This window comes from Boleophthalmus pectinirostris, unplaced genomic scaffold (assembly GCF_026225935.1).
Source record: "Boleophthalmus pectinirostris isolate CB_2022bp ecotype Guang Dong unplaced genomic scaffold, ASM2622593v1 HiC_scaffold_8, whole genome shotgun sequence".
In the NCBI taxonomy this organism is placed as follows: Eukaryota; Metazoa; Chordata; class Actinopteri; order Gobiiformes; family Gobiidae; genus Boleophthalmus; species Boleophthalmus pectinirostris.
This window is the reverse complement of record NW_026571515.1, coordinates 20,083,739-20,108,693: the sequence shown is the minus strand read 5'-3', so window position 1 is coordinate 20,108,693 and position 24,955 is coordinate 20,083,739. Positions and strand designations below refer to the sequence as shown.

The 24,955-nt window shown below is 39.7% G+C and overlaps 1 protein-coding gene and 1 pseudogene across 6 annotated transcripts in view; both read left to right on the top strand.

Annotated features, from left to right (window-relative positions):
• The window catches only part of LOC110157997 (potassium voltage-gated channel subfamily KQT member 2-like), a 48,822-nt gene that overhangs the window by 17,230 nt on the left and 6,637 nt on the right, over positions 1-24,955 (top strand). For 3 of the 6 annotated variants that reach the window (XM_055165994.1, XM_055165992.1, XM_055165991.1), the window contains exons 2-11: positions 12,099-12,189; positions 13,294-13,420; positions 14,960-15,135; positions 16,609-16,734; positions 17,660-17,770; positions 18,773-18,868; positions 19,809-19,903; positions 20,377-20,436; positions 21,565-21,594; positions 24,658-24,860. In XM_055165994.1, the coding sequence (XP_055021969.1) occupies positions 12,099-12,189; positions 13,294-13,420; positions 14,960-15,135; positions 16,609-16,734; positions 17,660-17,770; positions 18,773-18,868; positions 19,809-19,903; positions 20,377-20,436; positions 21,565-21,594; positions 24,658-24,860 (1,115 nt within the window). Of the gene's footprint in view, positions 1-12,098; positions 12,190-13,293; positions 13,421-14,959; positions 15,136-16,608; positions 16,735-17,659; positions 17,771-18,772; positions 18,869-19,808; positions 19,904-20,376; positions 20,437-21,020; positions 21,024-21,564; positions 21,595-22,617; positions 22,672-24,657; positions 24,861-24,955 lie in introns of all 6 variants that reach the window. The other 3 variants (XM_055165989.1, XM_020922412.2, XM_055165993.1) reach the window with 2 other exon arrangements.
• On the top strand, positions 5,198-5,315 carry LOC129412490 (5S ribosomal RNA; annotated as a pseudogene).

The window sequence follows — 24,955 nt, the reverse complement described above, 5'->3', positions numbered from 1 at the left end:
CACACCACAGAGTCGTTTGTTTACAACTACAGACATAGATCCAAACGTTGAGATTATATTCTTTTTTCGGACAATCGGTTTGAGTCTGAATTAAAGGACATTTATTAGTTCAGACTTGTGATGTGAGGAGGAGCCTGTGTGAGCGGTGAGTGTTGGAAATATGTCGACTTTGAAGTTAGTTTTGGTCATTTGTTATGGGTTAGCTGCTGTAGCTCTCGCACATAAACAGGCTGTTTTCTATTGGTCTATTGTAAAGTGATAATATTGGCCGTATATTTGTTACTGGAGCTGGACTGATATGTAAATGAGCTGTGAATAGACGTGTGAATTATGACATTTGCGCATATAATTAATTACCGCGGCGCGCAGCATTTACGGCTAAAGGCTAATCTACTACTGCTACTACTTTCTTTACTAGTTATGGGTCGGTCGCGAACGAAATGGCTCTTAGAGCCGACTCTTTGAAGCGAACGACGGGAGCCTGATCCTTATTGGGAGCCGTGTTTTCTCTTTCTCTCACTTTTTTTTTCTTCATGCCGCGTGCAGACTCTTGGTAGTTTGACAGCGGCAGCGGCTGAAAATGAAACTTTGAGAAATTTGCGTGTACATAGGATAAAATAATAATAATAATATTTTTTTTAAAAACTAGCATATTTGGCTGTAGTTTAGCATAAAATAAATAAGTCCCGGTTTAGTCCTTTTTCAGTCCTGGTTTAGACCTGGTTCAGTCCTGATTCAGTCCTGCTTTAGACGTGCTTTAGTCCTGCTTGCAACAAAACAATCTGAAGAGCCGCTTGGGAGCCAAAAGAACCAGCAGCTTTTAGTGAGCCAAGCCAAAAGAGCCGGTTCTCTAAAAAGAACTGAATACCCATCACTAGGGTCTAGAATGTGATGCAAAAGTGCCATTAGGCCAACCTACTGTCTGTAAATATGATGTAAAGAGGCAGAATAACAATAAATGTTGCCTAAATAAACCCCAATTTAAAATCCACCAGAGCCAAACCTAAGTTTTTTAAACAATTCAACATTTGCAGTGAATTTTTACATCACTAAATATATCGGCGAATATATCGGCTATCGGCAGCTCCAACTCCCATTATATCGGTTTCATATCGGCCACAGCAAAATCCATATCGGTCGGGCTCTAGTATCAACCTACAATGGGCCCAATGAAGCCGTAAATGGTCAGTGGATACAATCTCCATTCTGTGAGGCTGATTTGTGTATTTCATATTTACAATTTCCTCTCTTAGCGGCTGACCATTAATTCCTGTGGTACGCCATTAGAGGATTGTTACGCAACTAAGGCTGAAGATCTTTTGTGTAGCTTGCATTAACTCAAACCAAAAGATCCAACGATAAGTCTGTTACATTACCTCTGGAAACACAAGGCTTGCTATACTTCTAGGGGGGCTGGGGTCACTCACTTCCTAGAAAAAATTTTATTGATTTACTGTTGTAGTCAAGCCCATGCTAATTGGGTTAAGGAGACTCGTGGCTCCTTCATAGGTTCCAGCTTCCTCTTATATGCAACATTTTAACTTTGGCTTTTTACCATTCAAAAGATATAATATTTTACTTTAAATAGTTCATATTACTCTATTTTCTGATATATTATAATGTCGTTTATTTAATAAATTTTTCCTTTTTTCCTTTTTCCTTTTTTCTCAGTGTGAGTCATAATGGGTCAGAATAGAAAGAATTCAGATTTAAAAGTGTTTCTCAGAGTCCGAGGCCTCAAGTCTGAGTCAAGTCCCAAGTCCATTTTATCAAGTCAAGTCTCAAGTCCTAAAAACTGACTCGAGTCCAAGTCACGACTTGCAAGTCCTCACCTCTGTCATGTGGCAATACAAGAAGTGTAACTCCATATACATCACTAAAATCATTTAGATAATTTCATGTGTGAATGAAACAAAACATGGGTATGATTTAAGGAGGTTAAAACATTATAACATGGCTTAAAGCTCACAAGAGCCAATTTTGCGTAACATTACTTTAAATTGTTTATCACTCTGGGAACAGTCCTAATTTCTCATCATTCTGAAAACCATGAATACCAGTGTTTTTCACAAAACCCTTTGAAAACACACGAGCTCCGTTGTTTGCTCAAGCTATATGACTAGATAGGACAGGCTGTATAAAGGCTGTATATCTACTTCACTGTGGCAACCCCCCCAAAAAAAGTTTTCAAAGTATAAAAATAAAAAAACATTGTAATTATTGTAATTCTAATTCAATAAGTAATTCAAAATTGCACTGTTTTCCTTACGGTCTCTAGTATATAGCTGAGGTATTTTATGGCTTATTTCTATGTTATTTAATTTTTACTTATATATATACATTTATATAATTATGCCATATTTGACACCAGTCTCTTGATATTTTTGCGACTTAGATTATTAATATAATTTATATTTTCATTCTTTGTTATTATATTATATTGATGGGTGAGCTACTGTGTTCAAGTAATTTCCTTTGTTGATCAATAAAGTTAATCTAAGTCTAAAGCTGTGTTCAGACAGCAAGCGACTGGCGCGAACAAATCCCGTCAAATGCCCCTAGTTTTCCGCTTGACTTTTTTGAGTCATTCGCTTTATTCGTGCGTCCAGGATGCTCAAGTTTGGGAATTTGGTTGTGCGAGTAAATCCACTTGATTCTCTGTGTTCACTCCAGAAGGATCAACTGCAGCTGTGTGGTGTCCTCTGCGTCTGCTGTTTTCATTTGGAAAAATGGCGAACTTGGATTCGAGCGAATTACGGTGCTTTATTTAATGACAAGACGTGAACCAAGGCGTGCTCAGCGCCGTTTTTGGATTCACCCAATCCTCCAGCGGACTGAGACCAGGACCAGACCGGGACTGAGACCAGGAAAGAGACCAGGACCAGATCAGGACTGAGACCAGGACCAGGACTGAAACCAGGACCAGACCAGGACTGAGATCGGGACCAGACCGGAACAAGGACCAGGACTGAGACCAGGACTGAGACCTGGACCAGACCAGGACTGAAACTGGGACTGAGTCCAGGACCAGACCAGGACTGAGACTGCGATAGGGACCAGGACCAGACTGGGACAAGACCGGGACTGAGACAGGGACCAGACCGGGACAAGGACCAGGACTGAGACCAGGAGTGAGACTGGGATCAGACTGGGACTGAGACTGAATAAACATACGATACATGCATTGGACAGAATAAAGGAGAGAGGGAAAGAGACTGGTGTAGGTCCTGCTCTGTTGAGCTTATTCCGGTCTCTGTACTGGCTTGGGCTCGTTTCCCACAACGAGTGTATCCTCCATGTTCAATGAAGGTTCATGTCTGTCTCAGCATTATACGTCACTATCAGATCACCTGATTGGTTGACGCAACGGGAATATTTGTAGAAAGTTCAAAATTTTCAACTTTGGCAAATTTTGCAAAACACTCCCTTTTGGGAATTTGCGCATCAACACCAGTTTTGCAAATTTGTGCTGCTCATTTCAGTTATTTGCACCGTTCAAAACGGGCAAATCGCGCTTCTCAATTCACATCATTCACGCTGCAGAACTTTATTCATGCACCAGTATGCCTTTAAATAGGGTTAAATTAATCATTCGCCTTGTTCACGCTAAATCTGAATTCGTCATCTCGTGTGATTCCTCTCCACCAATAGAAATCTGTGGAACTTTCCTTCTTCCAGGGACCAGTTGAGGGGAAGTGGGACCATTAATCTGTCCATTTGAGGGGAGCTGTTGTGGGGGGCAGAAAAGGCCTGCGTTTGCCTCTGAGCTGCAGATAAAGAAGCATTGATCTTTTCTACTCAGCACAACAACCAGGCCAGACTCACTCATCACGCTATATTTAGACCACAACGGACTGACCTGTACAAGGGGGAAGAATTCACTGAGAGGGGCAAAGAGAGTAAGGACCCTGTGACAGTACTGCAGTCCAGAGTGATAGGGTCTGACTTACTGCATGATCTCCCCGTGTGCTCCAGAGCTCTGAGTATCGAGTCCTGGTCTGCTTTGATGATTAATGTGCCCATGCATTTTCAGTATTAACGGTTCCATATTACGCTATTTTCTGATGTGTGTTAGATATGTATTTGATGTTTCCTCGTCAAAAAATAATCTGTTCTTTTCTCAAACAGAAAACACCTTGTTTCACCTTGTGATGTCATGTAGTAATACAGGAAGTGCTTCACTCTGACATTCCCAGTCTCTACTAAACAACATGTAAAATGTAGCTGTTAACTTGAAAACTACTGCTTCGTGACATCACAAGGTGGAACAGAGCATTTCGAGCTGTGGAGATGTATAGACTGTTAATAAAGGTTTACTCAAATATGTGTGAATGAAACAAAACACATCTCCAAATGTTTTTGATGAGGTAACAACATTATAACTAAGCTTATAGCTAAGACCATTTTGTGTAATATAGACCTTTAATTGGTAAATTAAAAGCTGCTCACAGGACTATAAACCGGGACGAGTGGGCTCTTTTACTCTCACACACCTGGGATACTGTCCTGAAGAAGTTGAACTGCGGATGGCGCTGTCATCCTGCCTCATCCAGCAGGAAGACAGTGCCAAAACCTGATTAAATCAACTGACCCGACACGTCCCAGGAATATCACGTAACCACTCTGAGGAAGACCACTAGTGAGCGGTTAAAACTGTCAGGTATGAAAACAAAACTCTTGGTCTGAAAAAGAACCTAATAACATAAATGGTAAATCAAAATTCCCTTAAAGGTAGACTACATAACTTTTGAGAGGGTGATCTGCAACCAGCTTGTTTGACTTGAATGTTACAAAGTATTAGCCTGATTCATCAGCCGGTTTCACTTTGTGGAAACTGTCTGACCTTGCAGCACTAGGATTTGTTTGCTTGACAGTAGGTGGGTACTTATTTTATTTAACCAATTGCTGCTATTTGGCCGTGACATATGTAATGCTCCAAATCCCGGTAGGAAGAGGGGCAATAAAGTCCTTTCTCCTTGAAAATTCACTAAACATTCTCTTTGTTCTGGCTTTACATCCTCGATCTTGGGAATCGTTGTCAACACAAAATGTATGGCTTTGTCTACATCCATCTCGACCGCTTTGTTTACTGTTGTGCTGTACCACAGAAGGGCCCCAGACAGGCGCTTGAGTTTGACTTCACAGCTCTTCGCTGATTGGCCGGTGTGCGGTCTGCAACTTCCGGGGTGCTTGCATCTAGTGTGGCCATACTGGCTTGTTAATGCCTGATCCCATCAGATCTCAGAAGCTTAGCAAGGCCAGGCCTGGTTAGTACTTGGATGGGAGACCACTGGGAAAATCAGGTGCCACAGTGGGGCACCAGTCACAAAAACTGTGTCCGTAGGCAAGGCACTTCACCCACATTGCCTAGTATGAAAGTGTGTGTGAGTGATGGTGGTGGTCGGAGGGACCAATGGTGCTCATTGGCTGGCAGCCGCGCTTCCATCAGTCTGCCCCAGGGCAGCTGTGGCTACAATAGTAGCTTACCATCACCGGGTATGGAGTGAAAGATTAATGCTCTGTAAAGCATGTTTGTGACAAATGTCTGTGAAATGTAGTATATAAATAAAAGACTTACTACTACTACTAAGTAGTAGTTTAGTGTATTCTGATTCCTGACCTAGTAGCTGGAGAGAAATGAAACTTAGAGGAAGCACTAGGTGGGGCCAGCCTGACTAACACAATATGGCATTAAACTGAAATGTAAGGACAGAAAATGCTTTTGTTTTAACTGTGTTCAACATTTAAGCAATCAGTTACTTGTGTTGTTTGGAATAGATACAGTACATACTGCACGGATGCCCTTCCATATTCCAAACTGTAGAGTATTTGCTCAACTTGGCTTTACTGTATTTGCTCTGTGTGAGTTCGTGACATGTGAGAGCCGAGTGGAGGTGCTGTCAGGGTGAGTTTGTGACTCTATAAAGGATAGGTCCTCTCCTCAGTGGGTGGCTCATTAGTGCCTATTTATGAGTCTGCCAATGTCCTGCCATTTGGATCAGCTGCTCTCTAAAACATGCACATCGAGTCTGTGTAAAGTTCTGTAAAACATTAGCATTAACACTTAGTGGGTTTGTAAATCTGAAAGTGCTGATCGGATTGAGCCCCCCCACTAACCCACCAGGAGAACAGATGTGCAGTGACAAAGTGTAATTATTCAACAATGCAATCTCTGTTCAAACTCATTAGGCTGAATATTACAATATACAACAATGGGAGGCAAATTCACCCAAAGCAAAATAAAGTTGTAAGGAAATGGTCTTTTTTTAATAATAGAAAATGCTGAGCAAAAGCGCCCTCCTCTCATCAACATCTCACATCTCCAATAACAAGTGCTTCTTTCTTTTATTTAGTCCTGGTATTGAATGAGTAGTAAAGGTTATTTTTTATGCAGTATTATACAAAAATGAATATTGAGTTTTTGTTGTAATGGTGTTAACTCATCAAAAACAGATCTGGAGTTGTGCTTTGCTTTATTCACACATATTTGGCATTTACGTCTCTCGAACTCAAAACCTTTAGTTAGTTAGTTAGTTATTTACCTTTAGTTCAGAAGAGATTGGCAAATCCTGAGCTGAAATCATCCAAATGATTCTAATGGTGATGATTGTTAGGTGTATGGAGTTTAAAAACACAGTGGAGTATTTCCTGTATTACCACATGATTTCACAAGTTGGAACAGTGTTTTCTGTTTGAGAGAAGAACTCGCTCTGTGTGAATGAAACAAAACACAACTCCAGGATGAGGTAACAACGTTATAACATAGATCAGAAAATAATATAATATGGACCCTTTAAAACCAACGACGTGTGAAACCCAAAGTTTATGTAGAGCTCATTTTTAGACTTTGTGGCAGGCAGCCAATACGCCAGGCCAAGAATGTGACTTTAAATTACAACTCCAGAAGAAAAAAGTAGGAAGCAGGGAAAAGCATTTGTAAATAGTGCTTGCTATAGGCAAAAAAAAAAAAAAAAAACTACTCAAAGTATTTTTCAGATCAACTCTGTACTGTGAGAAATATTATTTATCTATGTTATCAGAGGTAGTACTCAATTACATTTACTTGAGTAACTTTTTAAAGAAATGTCACTTTTCAGAGTACTTTTCTAGCAGCATACTTTAATGTTATTGAAGTAACAGTACTCAACAGTACTGCATTGCTCCTTCAGATAAGATTTTGTGTCTATCCAGATCATATAATACTAGATTTTGTGCATTTTGCTTTATTTTCATCTTCCATTTACATCAACTTTAAATTATATGTCGGATGTTATGTCCCAACAGCCACATTTTCTTGGACCTCTACTTACTCCTACTTTAGTACATTTTTTTGTCTTCTCTACCCACTTGTGTACTTTATAAGACCAGGTTTCAACATCCACTCGAGTGAAACTCAATATTACAACTAACACAACTGTGAAGAGCTGATCTAAGATAAGAAAAAAATAATTTGATAAAAAGCAGGATGTGAGTTGCTGTGAACAGTGATTCATGTTCAACCATAATTTTCTTAACACAAAATGTAAGTGTGTCTTTTCCAGCCCTTTAGCCAGTAATTGCAAATGGCATTAGCACAGCACAGTGTTAGCTTTCCCATCTGATACTGCCAAGTCTGCCTGGCCGTCGCTCCATGCTATCTTTACTGTGATCTATGTGAACTGCTTTTCTTCTAATCCTGCATTATCACAGTGTTATGTTTCAGTAGTTCTGCTCTGGGATTCCTCAGCAGAGGTTTGAGAGCCCCGTCCGGCTGAGTTGTCCCTCTGCCCCTTCTCGCTTCACATCCATAATCTGTGCGCCCAATGCATGGCTGGTCTAATGCTCCCAGGCGTCTGAACTTTACATTTCCTTTATATCTGCCCACCATCCTGTAAAGAGGCAGCCAGAACCTCTTGCTATGAAATTATGTCAATTCCAGAGAAAGTGCAGATGTTAAACCACCTATAGCTGTTTAAGTGAGGACAAAGCTAACCATAAAGCCATTAGCAGGATCTTGTAAACTTCTATTAGTATAAGGGGAGGCCAATGATGTAAATTTTTAATGTTCTTTTTTAAAAGTCATATATTACGCAAAATTGATTCTTGTGAGCTTTAAGCTATGTATAGAATGTCCTTGTACCTCATCAGAAGCATACCTAGGGGTGTGATTTGGTTCATTCACTTATGTTTGAGTAATCTCACATTATTAGTCTGTCTACATCTCCGAAAGCTCAATGCTTTTTTAAGCCTTTGTTCAGTAGACATTGGACATACCAGGGCTGAAATTATCCAAATGATTCTAATGAAGGTTTATGGAGTTTAAAAACACAGAGGAGCACTTCCTGTATTACCACATGACATCACAAGGCAGAACAAGGTGGAGTGTTTTCCATTTGAGAGGACTCAGGCTAAATATGCAGGATTTGTGTGTTAATCATGCGAATGAAATAAAACGCAACAGGTATGTTTGTTATATAAATCAGAAAAGAGCATCATATGGACCTTTTAATATTTCCGTCTAAGTTGGTCAAAATCTTCATACAATGTACAGACACGCAACTTGAAAAGAGGTTTAGGCAGGGTTCATGTTGTGAGGCAGCAGGTCTGTGTAAAGCAGGGGTCTTCAATCTGTAGCTCAGGAGCTACGAGTAGCTCTCCACCCCCTTCCAATTATCTTGCCAATGGATTTCTGAATTATATGTATTGTGCTGAATGACTCAAATTTGATGAACTACCATTGTAAATTTATCATTTTGATGCCCCATGCACTAATAAAATGAAATAAGGTTTATGTTTTATAGGTATTTAACCAGGGGCAGACTGGCAATCTGTATGTATGTTCTGTAAAAGTCCAGAACGGCTTCTTCAAGTTTTAATATTTAACTGAATGGTGGGAGAAAAGTCCAGGGCTGTTTTTTGGTCCCAGTCTGCCCTTGTATCTAACTGTTCTGCTTGTTCAATTTCTTTGACCACAAAAATTTGTAGCCCTTTGGCATTTTCGTTTTGTAAAGGTAGCTCACCAGAAGAAAAAAACTGAAGACCTCTGGGAGCGTCTGAGCATGTGCTTGTTCTTGATAGAAGACATAGTACTGAAAATCTACCAAAAAAGAAATACATATCACTATTTTTTTGGAGCCAGATTATGATTTTGTTAATATTTGTTTACACTTTGTATTCTTATACAGTAAATAAAGTCATCTTTTTTTTTTCAGAGTTCATACTTGATTGGTTAATTCCATCTATCACTCACTCACAGTTTTAGATTGACCAACAGGAGGAGTAGATGGGGAAAACTCTGAATCATGATCTGACAACATCATAAATGCAGCATATCGTCACATGAATGAGATCATAATTTGATTCTGAATTTGAGATGTCACCCATAATATAAGTGAAAAGTGCCTCTCTCCTTTCAACATAAACATTACTCTGTGGAGTGAAGTAATTGTTGTTACTAAAGTCTAATGAGTTCTGGTAACACAATACCAGCATATAACACTGCATCAATAGGCTTTCAATCTAATGGAGTTCACTAGTTTGTATAGAAATGTGTGAGTAGGTCTGTAAAGATAAGATAACAAATTTTGAAGTCTGATATATTGCAGTGAATATATATGATGACAGATAATATTGAAACCAAACAGAAATAAAGAAAATATCTAAGTCCATTTGTGTAATTTTAGTTCATAATTCAACTTTCTACAGCTCAAGTCTTATCATATTGCAAAAAGACAAAGTCCCCACGATAAATATAGACCCCCAAAAATGATTGTTCCATTTATAATATTTTGAATGATAAGTGGATGTAGTGTTTATTGTGACAGTTCCGTGTGTGTGTGTGTTTTTTTTTTTTCTTGAGACACTACCATAACTCTCTTTATAATTCTTAATATGCTAATAGTGTATAAATGATGCTTTTATAATACTGGGCTGTTTGTTGAAGCCACCTCCATACTTTTCAGTTCAGACCTGGCAGTACCAGCTAGTATAAATGCCAGGTGTGAATGTCACTGGTGCATTTTTAGATGTGATTGCACAAAACAGGAGATTTTGTTCTGTATAACTTCTTCATAAATTTGAATAGCATATAAAAAAGATATCAATATTTTACACATTGCCCAAAAATGCAGTTTATTTACAGGTCCTGTTTTACTCAAAATTGACTTTTGTGAGCTTCAAGACAAGTTAGAATTGTTAAGGTTCATGTTTTGTACTGGTTGTTTTTGCTTATTTTGGTGTATCTTTTTCCTGAAGTGTTATGTGCGCTTGGTGTTTTATTTTGACATTTGTCCTGTCTGCTTCTAGTTTAGAGTTTTATTTCCTATCTGTTGATTGTTGCCCTGCCCTAATGTGTTACACCTGTATTTGTCACTGCATTCAATTATCTTCCGACTCCCACTTGGACCTTGGATTTGATATCATGTCCGAGCTTGAGGTGTATTATTATGTTTCGCGTGTCAGACTCGGAGAGTAGCATGTAGCCTCACTACAACACCGGCTGCCAAACCCATAAGCAGAGGTATGGATGTGGTAAGGTATTGCAGTAATACGAGTGACTGAAACATTCACTTTGGTGGTCATTTAAACCACCAAAGTGTCCAAACACAATGGAAACACTTCATATTTAGACATCACAGTAGGCTTGGATTCTAACTCAGAATCCTTGCTCGGTCTACTTTTTCTACCACTGAGTTCCGAGTTGCGCCATCCCAGGAAAAGGGCCGTGTCGCACTGCTAACTGAATGCAGGTTGTGTGCTTCTCCTCTGCCCTTTGTTGGTTCATTGTGATTGTCAGTATCATCCATCCATCCATCCATTTTCTTCCGCTTATCCGGGGCCGGATCGTGGGGGCAGCAGTCTAACCAGGGACTCCCAAACTTCCTTCACCCCAGACACGTCCTCCAGCTCCTCCGGGGGAACCCCGAGGCGTTCCCAGGCCAGCCGAGAGACATAGTCCCTCCAGCGTGTCCTGGGTCTTCCCCGGGGCCTCCTCCCGGTGGAACATGCCCGGAACACCTCCCGAGGGAGGCGCCCAGGAGGCATCCGGAACAGATGCCCGAGCCACCTCAGCTGGCTCCTCTCGACGTGGAGGAGCAGCGGCTCTACTCCGAGCTCCTCCCGTGTGACTGAGCTCCTCACCCAATCTCTAAGGAAGTGCCCAGCCACCCTGCGAAGGAAACTCATTTCGAGCTCTTGTATCCGCGATCTCGTCCTTTCGGTCATTACCCAGAGCTCATGACCATTGTCAGTATCATGTCTATTGTAATTTCTATTTTGGATTTTTGAATTTAGTTTCTTCTGGTCTTTGGTTTTGTTGAATAAAACAACTGAAGAGCAGTCCTGCATTGGTCCTCTCCTTTTAAATTGTGACAATAATGTTACCACATCAATGGAGTTGTGTTTTGTTTCATTAACACATCTTTGAGTAGTTCTTTATCATTAACATTCTGCATCTCTAAAGCTCAAAATGATCTGTTCAATGTGATGTTACGCAGTGATAGTTTCCAAGTTACCAGCTACCATTTACCTTTAGTTTAGTAAAGATTGGTATTTCCAGGTCTGAAATTATCCAGATGGTTTTAGTGAAGGTGTATGAAGTTTAAAAACACAATGAAGCGCTTCCTGTATTACCACATGACATTACAACATGGAATAGAGTGTTTTTTAGTTTGAGAGAAGAACTCAGCCTAAATATGCAGGATTTGTGTGTTAAACATGTGTGAATGAAACAAAAACCAACTCAAGGTCTGTTTTTGATGAGATAACAGTATGACACAGCTCAGAAAATGGCGTAATATGAGCCCTTTAAAAATGTCAAAATGTGAAAAGGGTGAAGATCTGCTTTGCATTGTAATGTCAGATTTGAGTTCCATCTGACTGCTCTGTCAATAGATGAGTGGTCTGATCCTTGTGCTGTGGCAGTAAACAAACATTATACGAAAAGCTAGTATCTCGATGGTGTGTGTACAGATTGGAAAAGCATTGGGCCTCGGAGTAAAAGCACTTATAATTGCTTTAGATGCATATGCCTGAGAAACATGATCCTTTGTATCAGATGTATTATGAAACCACAGTGTATAGTGCTATTTAAATGGTGTCTCTTTTGTTGTATGTTACAGCTTCCTCCTGGTCTTCTCCTGTCTCATCCTCTCTGTGTTCGCCACTATCCGGGAGTTCAAAGACAATTCAGAGAGTGCCTTGTACATCCTGGTAGGTTTACACATTACACCCCTGTTATGTGCTATTATGTCTCATTATATATTAAAGGCCTTATATTACACAAAATTGACTCTTGTAGCTTGTAGTCATGTTAGAATGACTACTATCTGGACTCTGACATAGCTATCTTCTTTACAACTAAATATCTAAAATCTGGAAATGTATACTAACTGTCTGGAATCTGGGACACTAACTATCTGGAACCAGTACATAAAGAGAAAAAAGGAAGAAACCCCTCTGCAACCTCAGCACATACAACAAAAACGCAGTACAGACAATAAGGACAAGACTAGCAACTGGGGAGGAGAGGGAATTGGAGTTGACCCCAAAATATAGATATACAGCCTCTAGATCCTGCAGCCAGGGGGCGCTGGATACAACAGACCTGCCTGCCAATTCTGGGTGGGGCAAAAGCTGCGAGGGTGTAGAGAAATTTGGGGAGGAGAGAGCCCCCCTCCTGCTCAAGTCTCTCCTGGGCGAGTAGGAACCAGGCGACCTTGCCAGGCCGACGTTGGCTGGGGGAGGCCAATAGATAAGATTCATCATGTTTTGGTTTTGGGTTGAGCCAGCAGCACTCTTTTCACAACAGCTCTGAGTGTCTCTTGGTTTCAAGGTCTGCACATCACCCTTTGTAAAGCTTCAAGTCTCTCAGAGATGTTATCCGTACTCCGCTCCAAGGCCAAAGTCCAGTCTATTCTGTGATCAATCACTGTTAACTGTATAGTGAAGGTGTGTAGTTTAAAAACAATGTGGAACACTTCCTGTATTACCACTTGATGACATCACTAGGTGCTTGTTTTCTGTTTGAGAGAAGTACACAGCCTAATGATGCAGGATTTGTGTGTTAAACATTTATGGAAGAAACAAAACACAACTCCAGGGATGTTTTTGATGTGGATATAATAATAGTTATAAATTAGCACTGGTGCTATAACCTGGTACAAAGCATCTCTCCTATTAAGGTTAATGTATATTGTGCACTGTCCCTGTCTCATTAAATAAATAAACTAGACTAAACTATAACAAAGATCAATATTTGCATAATATAGGCCCTTTAAATGTTTATAATCCTGTGTGAATATTATGTGTTTATAGGAAATCGTGACCATCATAGTGTTTGGGGTGGAATACATCGTCAGGATATGGGCCGCTGGCTGCTGCTGTCGCTACAGAGGATGGAGGGGCAGGCTCAAATTTGCCAGAAAGCCTTTTTGTGTCATAGGTGAGAAAGAAAAATTGGCTAAAGATGGTATGGCTGTCATTGCTTCACCTTGTGTTTTGGGGAGCATGCCTTAGCCTTAGGTTCCTTCATTTCTAAGTTTTTTGTTTTTCTGTCCAATATTAGGCCCTATGTTCCCTCATTTCTTTTATCATCAATTTACATCAGAATTTATCTCAGTTTCTCCCAATTTGGTCATCAGTTACACCCAACCTGTTATCCAGCAGCAGTTGACTATAGATGTAACGTAGAGGTCATGGTGCAAAGGATCCTAGGTTGAAATTACTCTGTATCATCCCTTTAAATGCTGCATGTTTTTGTCTCAAATGCTTAGTTTTTTCTATCTTTTATGCTCTATGCTCCTCTTTTGTACATGAACAGATCTGTGAGCTCCAAGCGTAGTAACTGCCACTGCATTTATATTATATTTAGTTCCAAAATGTTTCTAATGTCAAGACTGCATTCTCCTAAACAACCACTAGACAGCATTAAAAGTCAGTTTGAAAATGGACCAAAACAGACAAAATAGAACAACAAATAAACAAACATGGAAGCACCCACAACAGTTTTTAGATCACATCTATTGGAAAAGAACCACGAAAACAAGATGAGAGAAGCATTTATTTGTTCTGTAGCTGGTTCTAGTCACTATTTTTTATAAGTTTAGCTTCTAGCGCTGTGATCACTGCTGCCCCCAGTGGCCAGCTCATGTACTGCTCCATTGCATGTTCAGAGGAGAGAGACCAAATGACGGACAGAACAACGCAGAAGACAGACTGGAGTCTCTAGGCGCATCCATATCTTATTTGGTTGAGCATTATATGAATTATAAGGTAGCAATACTGATTTACTACAGGCAGCAAGACTTGCATATCACATAACTGTCTCAGATTCACACTTTGGTAACACAACTCTTTAAATTACACTATGCTTGTGTAATAAGATCATTTACAAGAAAGTACAGTAGATATACAGTACCATACCACAGGGACATCATTGTTTATACTTAAAAGTACACTATGTAACTTTTCTCGTCAAGGATACATTATTTTGCCTGGACACAGTTTGATATTAAACATAATTATCATCCCTAAGGGGGCAAAAAGGTAACACCACCAGGCCAAATTAGATCTGTGGAGAGGTGACCATGTATTTCCCATGTTTTTAAGGTATTTTTGAGCAATCAAACAAAATAAATAAAAGCCAGACAGAATAAGCTGAATACCATACTTGCAATGTTTCATGCAAAGTGATAATATCTTCAAGGTGGCAGACTCATCACTAGAAAATGTAGTTTAGTATATATATCTTTACTGCTCACCAAGCCCTAACTGATGCTCCCAGGGAGTTGCACTGCACAGTAATTGAGTGATTTTAAATGCTTGCTAAATCTGAAAATGATTATAATGAACACAGATTACAAAGTGTATGGAATCTCTCAGTCATCTGTCAATGCAGTAGCTCAAAGTACATTTTCCCCATTGTGTGACTCTCTCTTGCGCACATCTTAATTCTAACTAAATCCTTGTACAATCTTTACAGACATCATGGTACTGATTGCTTCGGTGTCTGTGCTGGCCGCTGGCTCTCAGGGGAACGTCTTTGCCACCTCCGCCATCAGGAGTTTGAGGTTCTTACAGATCCTGCGTATGCTGCGGATGGACCGGAGAGGAGGCACCTGGAAACTGCTGGGCTCTGTGGTCTATGCGCACAGTAAGGTGAGCGTGGAAGCTGCTTTGATTAATGACTATTTGATGGCTCTGCATATTTCGGTGTATTCACTGTTTATTAGTTTGTATGAGTAATGTAGTGGTTTTATTGTACTGTCGTTTGCCACTTCCTAGACCATCTTTCTGAAATACGCTGAAATATCTAGGTGTTGCATTTATCATATTCACTGTTTACAATGGATTTGTAAAGCTCTTGAGATCAAATGTCAAAATTTTACATTACTGGCCAAATCTGTCAGACATCAAGATGCGTTGGGCAAAACATTAAAACAATTTAACAACAGGACCATGTAACAGCTTGATTACCTACTGCTAAATACATAACTTCATAGAGTCAGAATACTTCCTAAATTTGGACTAAACACCTAAACTCTTAGCCTGGTTCATCAGCCATTTTCACTTCATAGAAAACATCTGACCTTGTAGCGTTAGAATTCGTTCGCTCAATGGTAGGCAGGTACTTTTTTCATTTAACCAATCACTGCTATTTGGTCGTGACGTATGTAATGCGCCGCTAACGAGGCTAACTGGTATATTAAGCTTTTCCCAAATCCTGTAGGAAATAAGGGCAATAATATCTTTCCCTTGATAAAATTCCCCAAACATTCTCTTTGTTCCGACTTTAAATATTTGATCTCGGGAATTGTTACCAACACGGATTATATGGCTCTTCTCTGATTGACTGGTTCCCGAACTTGCACTTCCAGGGTCTTGTGTATTGTGATCCGATTCCTGACCTAGTCGCTGGAGAGAAATAAAATTGAGCGGAGAAACTAGCTGGAACCAGCCTGGCTACTAAACTCCATCCATAAGCATGTTTTTGACCAGAAAGCTGTAGATTTATGGAACAGTAGACGATAATATTAAAACACTATATACACAGTAGCAAAAAATGTTGACTGTTCACTGTTTAGCTCCACTTTAATGAGCACTACGTTTACTATTTGGTATTTTTTTCCTCCATTGGTTTAACTTTTTTTTTTTTTTAACTGTAACAACCCATTTCTAATCTCTCTTCCTTTAAATTCTGTCCTGAAGTTGTAAAAAAATATGTGAAGGTCATGATATCGTGAACATAACCTATCCCGAGTTAATAATCAAATCCGTCTAAATAAATGTTTGCCTGTTTGCAGACAGAGGCAGCTAAATTGGTGAGAATTAAGTGGAAAACAAATCCCCCAGTTTGTCCTAATGAGGTTCAAAATAGATTTCGCTCCTCACTAACAAGCTGCAAGTGTTCCTGCCGGGTTCACTGATATGAGAGGCGGGGTGTTGGGAGAAGATCACGTGAGGGGCCCTGGGAAATAAAGACGGTTATGAAAGATTCTCAACCAAACAGGGCATGACAATGACATCACCTAGCCCAATAATATTACAGAGGAGACATTTTATCTGCTCCCTGAGGTCACATGACGACAGTGAGGGCACTTTATGACTGTGTTAGTGTGTGTGTCTCAACAGGAGCTGATCACCGCCTGGTACATTGGCTTCCTCTGCCTCATCCTGGCCTCATTCTTGGTGTATTCAGTGGAGAAGGAGTCTAACAAGGACTTTGAGACCTACGCTGATGCTCTGTGGTGGGGATTGGTAAGACACAAAGGGCATTCAAATTATGGAATAGTGATTGTCATGAAGGTTATCTGTTACATAAGTCTGAGTTGTTGTAGAGTTGTATGGAGTATGAGGTGACTGTAGTCGTGCTTCTCACACCATTTGAACAGAGCTATAGGAGCCTCTTGGAGAATGAGCTTCTTTGTAAACATTGTATTATATCGTGCTTAGAAAGTTTGTACAAACAATACGGAGCTCCAAAAATGCAACAGGTGTGAGTTTAGAAATACATTCAGAGCAATATTTACACAACGAAAGACCGTATTTAGAGAGTATATGTGGAGCTAAACCATGACTAGACCAGCAGCCAGCATCAAGACTAGGGTGACAAGAAGTCCCTATTTACCCGAGTCCGAGTTTGGAGCGCCATGTTCCCTGTCCCAGCAGATTTATCCAAAACCAGTGATTTGTCCTGGTTTTAGACAAGAAATGTCTCAGGTGTCCTTATTTTTGACCAATTTGATACCTGACAAAAGTAAAGAGGGGTATATACACTGTCATTTGTTTAACTAAAATACAGAAAACCTTACTTGACAATGGCCATAAGGCAAAAAAATGCACCAACAAAAGTCCCTCAGGTTATGAGTGACCCACAAATAAGTTGAGAATGTCACACACTCTTTTCACTATTTTATTTATACCAACCGTCCCAACCTGGGGGTGTCCCAGTTTTTAATTTTAAAAATCTGGTCACCCTAATTAGGACTAATCTGGGCTCAACCCAAGACCAAACCACAATGAGTGTGAATACAAAGACTACAAACTATAAGTCACTGGTACAAGGAATACTTTTTATGCTGCGTAGACCCATTTATTTTTTACTTTGATTATAAGCTAAGCTAGTTTGATTTTCACAGTTCAGTTCATAATGTAATCGAGTTTGTGCCTGTTCTCTCCACAGATCACTCTGACCACTATCGGTTATGGAGATAAGGTTCCACAGACTTGGAATGGCCGTATGCTGGGAGCCGCATTCAGTATGATCGGAGTGGCCTTTTTTGCTCTTCCTGCAGTAAGTCACCGAGCATTATTGTCATCATTTTAAACAGTACCTTAGCTCTTTTCTGCCGTTTTACAGATATGTGATTTGTAATTCTATTTCAGTTATCATAGTGGTGTTTTTGCAAGAACGTTTAGAAAAAAAAATCTTTAATGAAAAAGTTAAACTTTCCGTCACAAGCTCTCTTTAATGAGTCTCAGGGTGATATAGTAGAACTCCAGATGGCTACTTTGACTTTGAAGCTTCATCTACTGTTACAAATGACAAGTAAAAGTAAAGTAACAGCTGGCACAGAGTAGGTGCACCATCCAGAAGATGGTGGTGGTAAATGTGTGTTCAGACAGTGTGGCAGCATACTGTCTCTGTTTGAACAGTAGAAACACTACAGGTCAGAGTGAAATATCTCCTTCTGGGGCAGGTTACTTGTATTTGCTGATGTTTGTGTCACGCCTTAGATGTAAAACACATCACCAGAAATTTGAGCACACCTCCATCAGACGTCAGCAATCTCTCATACATACAACTGTATCAGCACACGGTGGGCAAGAAATTTACTTTTTACTTTACTTTGCAACTTTAACAGTAGAAGAACAGCACACAAACACACACACGCACACACACGCACATGCGCACACACACACACACACACACACACACACATACACACACACACACACACACACACACACACACACACACACACACACTAGAAAAAGTGTACTAGAATGCTGATCCTGTCCAAGTAATTTCCCTTGTGGATCAATAAAGTTTGTCTAACTCTAAATTGCTGTTGGTTTATATAATAGTAATGCATTAGTTGAACACAGCACTTTTCTCTTCACACTCGGTGATGGTAAGCTACTATCTTACCCACAGCTGCCCTGGGGCATGACAGGTTTGCCACTGGCATTCCACTGTGGCACCTGGAATTCCCTATGTCTCCCATTTAAGTACTAACAAGGCTCAGCCCTGTTTAATAATAGTTACTCTTAATTGACATATTTGCACTTGCAGGGCATCTTGGGTTCAGGTTTTGCCCTGAAAGTGCAAGAGCAACACAGACAGAAGCATTTTGAGAAGAGACGAAACCCCGCTGCCAGCCTTATTCAGGTATGTACCATAAACCAGAGCTAACATGCAACTTTAAAAATTACAAACAACTAGTCACCATCCTGTTCCCTCTGATAGATAAGACAGAGTATTCTGGGGGTACAGGATTAGCCTCCAGCTGTTTGGGGACTATTGATCTTGAATGCTTGTTGGACTCCTGTTGTACAGCTAGAGGCATTTTTATTGAAGACGACATTGTTAAAGCTCAAAAATATGACACATACAGACTGAAACCTTGGAGGTAGACTCTGACTTCACTCAACACAGTCACTAACAAAAAAGAAAAACACTGACCCTGGTTGTATAGAAAAAAAAGTCCTATTAGAAAACCAAGGCTCTTCTGCAAAAAATCTCTCTTAACCTGTTAAGTTTTCAATTAATTTTTGGCCAAGATTGCAACATGTTTTTGCCTCTTCAGTTTTAGTGATTGAAACTTTTTTGACTGGCAATATAAACAAGAAAAATGTATCACAAATGTATGTAAGCATTAAACGAGAAGCCATGCGCAGTTTTGTCTTGTGAGTCTGGAAAGCCTGTTCACTGTCTGTAAATGTCCAAAAGATGAGCCATTTATGGGTTTTAAATTAATCTAGTCCGTACATTCTGCTCATTCTGAACATTTGTTTACCCATTACTCTGGTAATGTCGGCAGAGTAGTGATGTAGAATGTGATTTATTTAACCTTTGCCGGACTATTTGTGCATTATGCAGTATTAACGTGTACTATAAATGGTCTGCAAAAAATCCATTCAGAATTATTCAAAATAGGATTAGTCCTGAAATACATATATTAGGCAAACATATTAATTAAAAGTTAAAATCCTTTATTTAATTGTTGTATTATATAACCTAATATACACAACTGAGGCTATCTGTCAGACAAATATTTAACACTGGTAAGTTGTTAAAGAGATATTCTTTATTGCCTCTCTTCCTCCAGGGTGCTTGGAGGTTTTATGCCACCAACCTTTCTCGCACGGATCTGCTGTGCACGTGGGATTTTTATGAGCAGACTGTAGCCGTCCCCATGTACAGGTGGGCCATTCAAATATTGCTCTGCACAGTCAATATTTTTTCATATCAGATTCTGCTTTCGCTTCTAAACTAGAGGAGCCAAGAAAATTGGAACCAACAAAAAAAGTGCTGTTTATTAAATCCTCAAAAACATTATCTAAGCATCTATAAAAGTTCATTTGTCATACCTTTTCATCAGTTTTTTTTGGCAATGGCACCAAAACTGTTCAAGGGAGTTTAGTGGAAAATTTCCAGTATTTACTTTCCTAATTAACAACAGTCCAGATCTGTGATTCAGCAGCATCACTAGACTTGGCCTTCAAGGTCTGCTCTACGTTCGTCTTCTTTATGTGTCTCAAAGTAGCAAATCACCTCTCCCCAGCTTCTCTTTGCTGAAAGGGCAGTGGTTAGCAGACGAGTGCCAGAGCTAATTGTGAATCACTGTTAGCGAGATTTAACCTTTGAATGGTGACATGCTCTTTGCTCTTAAGCAGGATAATCCCTCCTCTGAACCAGCTGGACCTGCTGCGCAATCTGAAAGGCAAGACCTTCAGGTAGGGCTCTGGTACCAGGATGTGCATGAGGCTGGTAAAACATTAAGGCTTATGGTGGTACATAAATAGTTATATTTAAGTAATATTTAAGCTACATCATCTTTTTACTTTCTGAAAAACAGAATTGATTAGAATGCTTAGAGAGGTGCTATGGCAATTAGGAAAAGGGCAGATCATATCACTGATGATTTATGATTGTTTGCATTAGGAGCAATATGAAATTAGAATAGAGTGTTATCATTGCTCTTGCACTGCAGTTGTGAGGAGAGGCACACTGAGTTCAGCTAATTGCTCTCGTTAACGCACAAGCAGCAAAATCACTGACTGTGGAGGCTCTGCAGAAGCACTAAAATACAACAATGAAGATGTGAGGAGTGGAAGCATAATTTATATTTCATATCTTACATACAACTTAAATAGCCTGAAACTAGTGAGTACAAATATTATAAATGATGCCTAAAATATTTAAGCATTTCTTACAAGTCCTATAATATATATTTTCTTTTACTTCAAACCCCCTGTGACTCAGGCACAGTCCCCATTTAGTGCAGTTCAATAGACCTAACAAACAAACTGTAAACAAGTAGGTTTGTTGGTTTCAGAGTAGTGTCAGTGTAGTTAGCTCCTCCCTTCAGACAGATATAAGGAAGCGTTCACTAGCGTCCGACCAGAACTGAAGAAGCAGCTTGGATGAGCTGTGAAATGTATTCGACCAAAACACTTTTGTCCAGTTGACAAACTGAATTTCTCCTTGGTCATTGATTTAAATAGCTAACATTAATTATAACCCTGTAAATCCCACTCTTGCAGAATTGCAACATCACTTTTAACAGTCGATTAATCTCAATTATTCCAATTAATCACTGGGGTAGTTATACAACAGTTATACAGCATGACTAAATGGTAAATGGTTGCGCAAACTGAAAATTTATTTTAACAATTTTTTTCACTGCAGTTTCCCAGCAATCCAGTCAGTCTGCTCTGATCAGCACTGTATGTCGGTGCAATATGTTAAAAAAACTCTAACACAAGCAGTAATATTATACTTGTATGATTGAATCGATGCTGCCTGATCTCTGCATGTGCAGTAGACATGTTGTATAATAACTGCACTGCTGTGTGTTGCAGGAAGGAGGCTCCAACGGACACCTCTCCCAGGTCTGTAACCTGATTGGCTCATATTTCTCTCCAGCTCTTTGGCTTGGGTTCAGCTCTGCTCTCAGCGCTGCTGTTCTTGGGGGAGCGTCTGTGGCATGTGTGCGTGTGTGTTTGGGCATGGTGCTTACGGTAAACACAGTGCGGATAACCAGGAAGTGTGTCAGTATGTCAGACATGGATGTGCGCCTCTTTCAAGAACAGTCAGTCATGCTGCTTTCGCTGACACACTCAAAGATCAGCGCACTCTGGCTTCACTCCAACCCACATCTTTATCAAATATTCACCATGCGCTGTTCTTTGAGGCTATAGCTGCTAGCGGCACCCTGGGGAGAAGTGAATATGGACACACGCTTTGCTTCTGTCACTGTTTTGAGCAAAGAAACACGTGAAACTGTTGTAACATTTTATCATGACTTTGTCTTTCACAAACATTAGAATGGAGGGACCGAAAAGGTAAGCTACAGAAATGGAAGTCAAGTAGAAGTAAAAGAATACAATAGAATCACCCATTCATTTAAAATAGTCTTTACATTTTGAATTACATATTTATCATTGTGTGTTAGTTGATACACCCAAGCATCCAACAATTGTAATTTTATTTCAGTATTGTAGATTCAGAATAGTTTTTGTGGTTTATATCTGCTTTTCGTTACTGTGTAAGTGGCATGAATTAGTTTTATTGTTCATCTATAATTTCTTTAGCTATATATTGTGCTTCAAAATGTGTTATTATGCAGGCCTAACTAGGAGCAATTATAACAATAAAACAGGCTGCGCATGTTTTTAATATTCAAATGATATTATAGATACCAATATTTATTTACTTGAAGTGATTTTTCATGATAATCAATGCAATGTAGTACTCTCATGACCAGTTACTCCCCACCACCGATGTAAATATATATAACGCATATAGACAGGAAGGAAAGTTATAATAAAGTGTTACTGACTGGCACACTGCTGTTGTTACTGTATCCACTGCTATCTGATCTCTCTGTGTCTCCCCCTATGCCACCACTGCAGTAGTGAAAGTGCACATAAAGACACTCTTTGCGGGTGCTGTCCAAGAAACATTAGGTACCGTGCTGCACAGTCACTAACTGCACTGCAAGTCTATGTGCTTCCCCCATCCCGACTTTCAGTTTTCTCTTTCCTTTACAAATACAGTTTTCAATTAATACTTTGAATTCAATCTGTACCCCTGTATTCTTTATCAGTGTCCGGAGGGATTCTAGACGTTTTTTTCTTACTTTCTTCACACAATGCAGATATAGAAGCTTCTTTCCGCCCTGTCAAAGTTGATTTATGGTTTCTGTTTAGTAATGTCTTTATGCTGTTGATTTGCTTGCCGCCATTTGCCTAATCAGCATTTTTGAAATCTTGTGTTCAGCAGGGAAAGGTGCACATAGCAGATACCTAACCTAACCTAGAGCGTTTCAGATGGACCGTACAGTTCTTCTGTTTGCACGGTTTGTGTTCACTGTTTTGTTCTTGTTTTTTGGAGATGTGCGGTCACTTTACGTCCCCATGCATGCTCGCTTGTACGCTTCCTGCTGCTTACCTGAACCAGTGAATGTGTTTCTATGGGGACATGGCACCCTCTGCTCTAGGACAGTTTGCATTGCAGCTCAGGTAAGCTTCACCCCCACCACACACCACATGAGGAACTGTAATCCGGCATGGGACAATATGACAGTGTTGTAAGATTTCAAGACATTCAACATCTTCTAAGATAGAATTCCTGACTGTTTCCTAGTGATTTAAAGTGACTGTAGATTTTACATTTATTAATTATTTATTAATTTGTGCATTTATGCTTCAAATTACTGTCTTAGGTTTCCATGAAAGGTGCTATATTATGCAAAATTGACTCCTGTGAGCTATAAGCCATGTTATAATATTGTTAAATCATCAAAAACACACCTGAAGTTGTGTTTAGTTACATCCACACATGCGAGTAACCCTTATTATTAGTTTGTCTACATCTCCAAAGCTCAAAATGCTCTGTTCCACCTTGTGATGCCATGAAGCAGTAGTTTTTATGTTAGGAGTTACTATTACCTTTAGTTCAGTCCATTCTAGGGCTGGAAAAATTTTGATGATTCTGGAGAAGGTGTATGCAGTTTAAAAACACAGTGGAGCATTTAATTTATTACCACTAGGGGTATCGAAATATCAATATATTGTATCATTTAATGTGATGATACAGTATCGATATCGGGGACTGCTGTATCGATAGATCTCCAAGAGTATTTTTTGGTATATTTTACTAAATTATTTTGTTATAGCGTTACAGTTTTGTTCCTTGTTTAAAGGAAGGAAACTCCTTCATGCAACACATTTGACATTTTCACTGTTGTGATGATTAAAATGTTTGTGTTTCATATGAACTTTGCACAAGAAGTGGTTTAACAAAGACTTTTAGTATCACAGCCATGATTTTGTCTTTTTTATAAATTAAACCGTATCAAATTGTTTTGAAATATATTTTATCCACCAAAAGCTCACTGTATTGAGATACGTATCGTATTGTGGCCTATGTATCAAGGTATATATTGGCAACTTAATGATACCCAGCCATAATTACCACATGACAGCACAAGGTGGAACAAAGCATTTTCTGTTTGAGAGAAGTACTCTAAATATGCAGGGTTTGTGTGTTAAACGTGTGTAATATGGAACCTTTAACTAATGCATTTTGAATTCTTTGTTTACTAGCAAAACACTCTCACTTTGAAAACTTTGCAGTATAACTAAGAATAATGCCTCTCAAAGCGCTTTCCTGTAGTCATTATTTGCTCACTCCGCAACTGCCCTGGGGTAGACAAACGTAAACAAGATCGCCAATTTGCTCCGTCAGCCCCTTTGCCCACCACCAATCATTACACAGCTACCACATTCATTCAAAGCAAAGTATCTAATGGCAGAACTTGGTCCTTTGGGTTGGTGGCTCTAACCACTGAGCAACTGTTGCCTCTAACTATTAAATTGTTATTGTCCCATGCCTCATTCAAAAATCCACAGAAAGAAAGTTATTAACAGTTTTTTGCTTACTGTCTGTAGCCGCAAGCCCAGCATAAAGGACAAGGTGTTTCCCAGTCCGTCGAAAGCTCCTGTTGTAAAAGTGAAAGTGTCCTCCCCCGGGGCAGAAGAGGGCGCCGAAGCCAGTCCCAGTAAAGTCACCAAGAGCTGGAGCTTCACCGAGAAGAGCCGAGGAGCTAAAAGTGCGTTCAGAGTGAGGGGTACTTCACGGCAAAACTCTGAGGGTGAGCACACTGAAGGGAAAGAGGATGTCATACGTAGATCAGATTGTAATGGCAATAAACAACAAAATAGGTCAGGCACATTTTGGATCAGCTGG